This window comes from Procambarus clarkii, chromosome 82, assembly GCF_040958095.1.
Source record: "Procambarus clarkii isolate CNS0578487 chromosome 82, FALCON_Pclarkii_2.0, whole genome shotgun sequence".
Taxonomy (NCBI): Eukaryota; Metazoa; Arthropoda; class Malacostraca; order Decapoda; family Cambaridae; genus Procambarus; species Procambarus clarkii.
The window spans coordinates 9967246-9975254 of NC_091231.1; the positions used below are offsets into that span (position 1 = coordinate 9967246).

Genomic DNA, 8009 nt, shown 5'->3' on the forward strand with positions numbered 1-8009 from the left:
CCTGACAATGCCTCTAATTTGTAGAAGAGTCTTGGGTATGAAGTATTCAATGTGGTCTCCTTCGCAGCCAGCACATCTGCTCGTTCATTTCCACAGATTCCAACATGGGAGGGGATCCACAGAAATTTGACGATTCTTCCTTGATTAGTTAGTACTCTCACCGCTCTCTTGATCTCAGCGATTATCTAAGATTTTCTGCCTTTTAAGGCTTTGTAGCGCTGCTTTTGAGTCAGTGTAGATCACTGCACCGTTAGTGCTTTGTTCAAGGAATCTTAACGCCATAACAATGGCAGTTAGCTCCGCTTGTGTTGAAGAGGCATAGTTCTCAATACGGGCTTTTCTTTCATTTCCGTGTTGTAAAGCATTATTCCTAATTACCGTGTATGCTGCATCAGCCCTGCCATTGACAGGGTCTGATGGCCCATCAGTGTAGATTTGATCTAACTCATTTCTGGCTTCTTTATAGATTTCCTCCAGATAATTGTGCCTCATTTCTTGAGCTATCATTTCGGACTTTTTCATTGCCATTTCATTGATGATAATCTTGCATGAGTCATCCTCCCAGGGAGGTAACCTCTCTACAGGCAGGAGCTCACGGGCTTGCTCAAGCAGGTGAAGTTCTTCGAGGTAGCAGACTGATCTGTGATTCCATTTTCTGCTTCTCCTGTTTCCCCCTGAAAGTAGCACAGAGCTCAGTTTTTTCTTGGCAATATCATTGTAATGGGGATCTCTGGCTATCTTAATTGCAAGCTTCGGCTTTTATCACTGGGGAGGGACAACTCCTCTCGTAGATTAGACGTTTTGGCAGTTCTTGGGATGCCAAGAATGATTGTCAAGGTTTCATTTTGAATGCTTTCAAGTTTTTTCACATCGCTTTGGGAATAAGTGCACAGAACTGGTGCGGCATAGTCTATGACGGAGCGCACATAGGCTGTGTACATCATTTTAAGCACGGTAATAGAGGCTCCATGTCCATTCCAGGTCATTACTTTCAGTGCCCTGAGTCGACTTTTGCATGTTCCTATGAGCTGGTTGAGCTCCTCTTTCTTCCCCTTGTTAGAGCCGACAGTGACGCCAAAGGTACCGATAGTGGTCAACCCATTCAAGTGTTACACCATTAATTTGTAGTTCTTCCTTTTCTCCCCGCTTGTGATGATAGTTTGCTTTTGTCTTGTTTGTGAAGAGAGTGAAACAGAGTTCAACACATTTTTTTCCAAGGAGTTCAATGGACTGTTTAATTTTTCCCAAGGTGGGAGCTTGTATTAGGATATCATCTGCATATCTCATGTGTTGTGTTCCTTCCGGAAATTCAATATTTACAATGGCGTTCATAAGTATGTTAAATAGTGTGGGGCTTAAGATCCTTAGGGGGGTCCTGAGTTCCATTCGAGATTGCTCTGTTCTCGAGATCGCTCCGTTGAAGCGTCATGGCAGTTGATGTTAAAGTCACAACACCTATATAGAAAGTATTTTGGTACACTCGCTCCACAGTGAACCACAAAGCAGCACATCAGTAGATGGCCTATTCACAGGGTGGAAGGGGCCGCCAATCATCAAACATGATCAGCAAAAATAAATCGGCCAGCCTGCATGAGGCTCCACTATTTTCAAGGTCAACGTACTTAGCAGGCGCGCTAAATTTGAAGTTGGTGGCACGTGCATAAATATCTGGAGTCTGCACAACACTCACAACCAAACTTGACATACATAGGCAACACACCGTTGTTCTTGAGAGGTCGTGGGAGAGGTGTGCAATAAGTATGTTGATCATGAAGGCGTTTCTGGCACCATATCCTCATTCCCTGGCCGGGCGAGGTGCTAGGCCTAACAGACTATGTAAAAGACACATCAAACACTTTATGTAGGGCAGACGTAAATCTGTGTATCTATGTATTTACGTATGTAGGTTAGCTTAGCATTTTAAAAGCACCGAATCACCTTCTGTGGTTGAGTGTTCAATAAACCCCTGAACTATATGTTTAACACTTCTCTAACCCTGTCCATGGAGGACAGAAGAAAATGTATATATGCTGGTTAGCATTGTAAATGTCTGGCCACGTCTGTGGTAGAAAATAATAATAATAATAAAAAAAAAAAGAGCTATAGCTGGTGTCACACCAGTGCCAACTACAACGGCTCCTTTGTTTATCAACACAGTTTTGTCATTAAAATTCAAATTTTTATTCAGGTAAAAGTACATACATAGACTGATGACTTAGAAACATAATGTTGGATTTATATATAGAGCTAGTACATACAATACCTAAAGCCACTAATACGCATAGCGTTTCGGGCAAGGAAAGTTTCTAAGTTTCTAGCCTTCTAGAAAGTTAAAGTTCCTAACCACCTTCAATCGTCAAAGCACTACTACACATCAACTAATGTAGAAATGGGAGAGTTAAGGTATGACTCAAAGTATCTACACTGACTAGAGGCTGCATTGTTTCATGGTCACTAGCATCTCCGATCGAAGAAAAGGTAGTCCATACAATCACTTGTATGGCGCAAGAGCTGTTTTCGGGCACCTGATACACACGTAGGCCCAATAGGCGAGTGAGGAGGGAAGGCTTCCCCTCTCAGGCCAGCAACAAGGGGCCAGATTCACGAAGCAGTTACGCAAGCACTTACGAACCTGTACATCTTTTCTCAATCTTTGGCGGCTGTGTTTACAATTATTAAACAGTTAATGAGCTCCGAAGCACAAGGAGGCTGTTTATAACAATAACAACAGTTGATTGTGAAGTTATCATGCTTGTAAACTGTTTAATAAATGTAACCAAAGCCGTCAAAGATTGAGGAAAGATGTGCACGTTCGTAAGTACTTGCGTAACTGGTTCGGTGAATCTGGCCCAAGGCTACAAATGCCACTTCTAATTTACCAGTGAGAGAAAGGGGGTATTAGAGTGAAGTAATGAGTGCCGCAGGGGTCGGGGCTGAGACCCATCCTGCTTCTAGTCACTCACATAACGTAGGTGGCAGCCTCCTTCATAATGTTTGCTGATGATGCAAAAATGAGGAAAAACCTTTCAGGTAACTGTGATGTTTCGCAGAATGAACGAAGATGTACTACAGAAGTGGTCTGAAAAATGGCTAGTGGATTTCTACCTAGATAACTGCAAAGTTATGAGCATAGGTCTAAGAGTGAGAAAAACTCGCTCTTTCAAAAACCACAACAAAAGCAGTACCCGGTGGTCACACCATCCAAGAGTAACAGTTGATTCAACCTTGAAATTTCGGTACTCTTTGAATATTTTGCTCAATGGCTACGTAATTAAGATAGGCAACTTCCTGCATCTTAAAGACTTGAGAGAGTTTCTACCTCGGAGGTCCTCAACGAACCCAAAGGAAGGCCAGGTATTATAAGGTTGATATGTTATATACATTCCGTTTTACATGCACATAGCGTTCGGGATTCACAGCGTTATATACATTGTCTGCAGTCTAACGCCATGGGCACTCGTTACCAGAATAACGACTGAAGCATGTCAAACTAGCCTAGTAGCTATTGGAAACGTGGACAAAACTCTCTGTAAACGCTATATGTAACCCTCTTTTTTTTTGCCATAAGCGTCGTAATCAGATCGAAGTTAACCTTGGTAGACAATTTAAATTATAAAATGATTAGAAAAGACAGATTAATCACTGCATTTAAGGTTAACAATACATTTTTGAACGTTTAGGCAAACCGTTGCTAAATAAGTGTAATAATTTTCGTGGAACAGATTGGCTCAAGGATATACGACCTTTGTATATACAACGAGCGGTTAGTGTTGAGTTCGTGGAGTATATCGTCACTTATCAGCAAAGACATTTCCTTATTGGCGCAGGAGTCAAGTCGAGTGAGCAACAAGTCTGAATTTTTACCGATGGAGGCGGGGTATGATTGGGGAGGTGGGAGGGGGAAGGCAGATAGTTCACTAAGCTTATAAGTAGATGCGGAAGGGCCACAGTAGCTCACATGACAACCAGCTGGCACCCCGTGCTGATCACTGCCAGGGACTTGCTCATAATGCACTGCTGCATGTGCATTTAGACCAATATTTGCCATAAGCTTCATATGGGGTTATTGGAGTTCGTGCTTGTCTAAACAAGGTAGCATCGGTATTGAGAGAAACACAGCGGGGAAGACGTCGTGAGGCCGAGGTGTTATGGCGCCCAACACGGAAGAACCGAAGGTTGTGGCTGCCTCTGAGGTCTCTACCCCGGAGGTCCTCAACGGACCCAAAGGTAGGCAAGGTATTATAAGGTTGATATGTTATATACATTCCGTTTTACATGCACATACATAGCGTTTGGGATTCACAGTCCACGGACTCCGGCAGTTTCCTTTACCTGATTCCTTTGTTCACTTAGCAGTAAATAGGTATTTGGGAGTTGGCGCCCTGCGAATGTGTGAGAGGAAGAGAATGTACACGTACAGCAGTTTAGAGACGGTTGGAACGCTCGGGAGACTAGGCTAATTTTAACATTAGGGAATGAAGTTAATCCATTCTTTACTACAAGGGTATACAGATCAAACGCTTGTGTCTGAACTCATCACATTGCTCAACAAAGTTCCAGAAGTGATCAATTTCTGTCACAAGTTCAGGCTCGATGTCATGCGGGTAAATCTTTTGAAACTTGGCTGTGGCTGTTGAAATGTATTTATCATTCATAGTTGGAAATTCAACCAGGAATCCTGTTTTCTTCAAGGACGGGGGTGATGTGTCCACCAGCGAGGAGCACTGTTTGTGTGCGGAATGACTTTCCATCTTGTCACTGGTGCGCGCCTGAGGTCAGTGGGTCTATGACCTGGAGCGTGACCTTACATGTAGTGATTAAAGATATTGAACATCGCACTGAAGCATATTGAACATCGCACGCTCCAGGTCATAGACCCACTGACCTCAGGCGCGCACCAGTGACAAGTGCGATGGGAAAAAGCTGAGCCTAGCTTGTCTATGATGGGGAGATAGGCAGCTCCTATTGGTTCATGCGAGACAGCTCCTATTGGCCCATACGAGACAGCTCCTATTGGCTCATACGAGGCGGCTCCCATTGGCCCATAGGAGACTGCTCTTACTGGTCCATACGAGGCAGCTCTTACTTGTCCATACGAGGCAGCTCTTACTGGCCCATACGAGGCAGCTCTTACTGACCCATACGAGGCAGCTCTTACTGACCCATACTAGGCAGCTCTTACTGACCCATACGAGGCAGCTCTTACTGACCCATACAAGGCAGCTCTTACTGGCCCATACGAAGCAGCTCTTACTGGCCCATACGAGGCAGCTCTTACTGGCCCATACGAGGCAGCTCTTACTGACCCATACGAGGCAGCTCTTACTGGCCTATACGAGGCAGCTCTTACTGGCCCATACGAGGCAGCTCTTACTGGCCCATACGAGGCAGCTCTTACTGACCCATACGAGGCAGCTCTTACTGACCCATACGAGGCAGCTCTTACTGGCCCATACGAGGCAGCTCTTACTGACCCATACGAGGCAGCTCTTACTGACCCATACGAGGCAGCGCCTATTTACATCTACTCAAAATCATTCATACATTTTTCTAACCTGTGACTGAAACAATCCAGCAATCGCACGTGTTTACTACAGGTGAACGGTTGCAGAGAGAAAGTTGGTGAATATATAAACTCACTCTCTTAAGAAGCCGGCGAGTTTAGGACCTTTCACCCCCCGTCTGTGACTTTCACAGGTGACTTGACGCAAGACAGTGTATATTTTACGTACAGTGGTGATACTGGTCTGGTGTGAGAGGTTATGATTGGGTGCTGCTGGTTGTGCTGAGTTGTGGGTGGTGGTAATTATGGATGGTGGTTGTAGGTGGTGGTGATGGTTGTGATGACGGCTCGGTGCTATGTTGTTAATGTTGTTAAAGATTTAGCTATTCAGGACGAAGTGTCCATGTAGCACGGGCTATGGTGAGCCCGTACTCGGTGCTAGTGATGTGGTGCTTATCTATCAGTGACTACAAGGAAGTGAGGTGTAATTCTTTATGCCTCACCTGTTGTACCTGAACAAATCCACAAGAGCCGTGACGAGGATTCGAACCTGCGTCCGAGAGCATCTGCCTTAATCGACTGAGCTACGACATGGTAGCTCATTTGTTCATTTGATGCATCACGCAATTGTGATTTCTGCTGTTATGTTATAATTTAACTTTCCTGGCGATTGAACTCTATCAAATCTGGCTTTAAATGTGCGGAAGGAGGTGGCTTCTATTGCTTCTTCTTTTGAGTGGATTACACTAGCTGACCATCCGCCCAGAATATAAGTATTTCCTTCCCCTCGTCTTTTTCCCCCCAAGTCAAAGAGGCTGTACTTGACCACCTCTTCTATTCCATTTAGTATTTTGTATGTTGAGATCATATCACCTCTGTTTTCTTCAAGGACGGGGGTGGTGTGTCCACCAGCGAGGAGCAGTGTTTGTGTGCGGAATGACTTTCCATCTTGTCACTGGTGCGCGCCTGAGTTCAGCGGGTCTATGACCTGGAGCGTGAAGAAGGTACAGAAGTTTGCCACATGATTGGTGCAAGAGCTAAGAGGGTTAAGGGTTAAGATAGATTATGAGAATTAAATCTCAACAGAAGGGATATGATCACAACATGTAAGATACTGAGGGGCAATAAACTAGCTGGACAAGGTCTTGTAGATGTATATTATTGAATATCAATATATATATATATATATATATATATATATATATATATATATATATATATATATATATATATATATATATATATATTGAATATATATGTATTATTGAAACCAGAGGGTTTCACCTCTGGCTGGAAGGAGGAGGACCCATAGCCTCGGAGAAAAGCACACACAACACATATGGCAGAGAGGGTGAGATCTCTTATTCTAGTACGAATCTTCTCTCTCTTTCTGGTTTTCTTTACTTCTGGAGGAAGCTGAAAAATAAACTCTCCAAAGTTCATTTGACCATTTTATTAAGGGCTAACGCTAAGAGATGCGTTTCGATGAACCTTGTCAACATTATCAAGGACAGAGTTCGAATGGTTACAAGTTGATTAATGATGATTAAACTGCACAAGAGGTGAATTCGGGCTATTCATGCACGGGCATGAATAGCCCGTAAGTGGTGGCTCTTTTGAGCCATTACCAGTATCAAGAGCTGATACTGGAGATCTGTGGAGGCGCGACTGCACCCTGCGTGACGGGAGATGTCTCCCCCGTGATATATGGTATATTGTGCTGCCAAATATATAGCCGAGGATGAGGTGAAGGTGAAGCACCTCACATATAGGCCAACAGGCTCATTGCACTTTGCCAATTTTCATGTTTCCATGATGGCTGGCGCAGTATATTGTATGTTTCGTTGTGTTCTCGAGATGGCAATATGTAATTTGGTGTTAGTTGGCTGTTGATAGTTGGCTAGGTGTGCTTGGTACATAATGCCCAGGGCATTATGTTCAGTACAATACATTATTTATGTTCAGATACATAATGTTCAGTCTTCTGTTGTCGCTGTATTTGTCGATTATTTTGACGTTGTGTGTCAGGTGATGATCTAGTTATGTATAGAGACTATAATGATTCTTAATAGGGATCTGCCTTGCTGTTAGTGTATTGGTTTAGGCACTGAATAATTACATGTATAGGTATCTTATGCACTTCAATCTACCTCTACTCTGGTTTATGCAATGACTACGCATACCTTCATCTACCTCTACTTTTTTTGGTTGACGTACCATTATCTACCTCTACTCTGGTTATTCTCTTCCTCTGCTCTTGTTTATGCACTATGTACATCCCTCTACATTTACTTTGGTTTACACACTAACGACATCTCCCTCTACTCTAGTTTACACACTAACGACGCACCTCCCTCTAGTTTACACACTAACGACGCACCTCTGGTTTACGCAGTATTCTTAGACATTACACTTGTCAATCCTTTAATCTGATAACGCGGACAGCGCGACGCATGAGGCAGTAATACCACCACCAAGTAACGAGATGGAGTGGTGAATGATAGTG

At 43.6% G+C, this 8009-nt stretch overlaps 1 protein-coding gene across 3 annotated transcripts in view; it reads left to right on the plus strand.

The window, feature by feature from the left end:
* Positions 1–8009, plus strand: part of LOC123764321 (solute carrier family 15 member 2) — a 75893-nt gene that overhangs the window by 17222 nt on the left and 50662 nt on the right. Inside the window, exon 1 of one of the 3 annotated variants that reach the window (XM_045751927.2) lies at positions 3940–4227. The exons of the other annotated variants lie outside the window; for them this stretch is intronic. Coding sequence (XP_045607883.2) covers positions 4149–4227 — 79 coding nt within the window. The 5' untranslated portion in view covers positions 3940–4148. Of the gene's footprint in view, positions 1–3939; positions 4228–8009 lie in introns of those variants that run through there. 3 annotated transcript variants of the gene reach the window in all.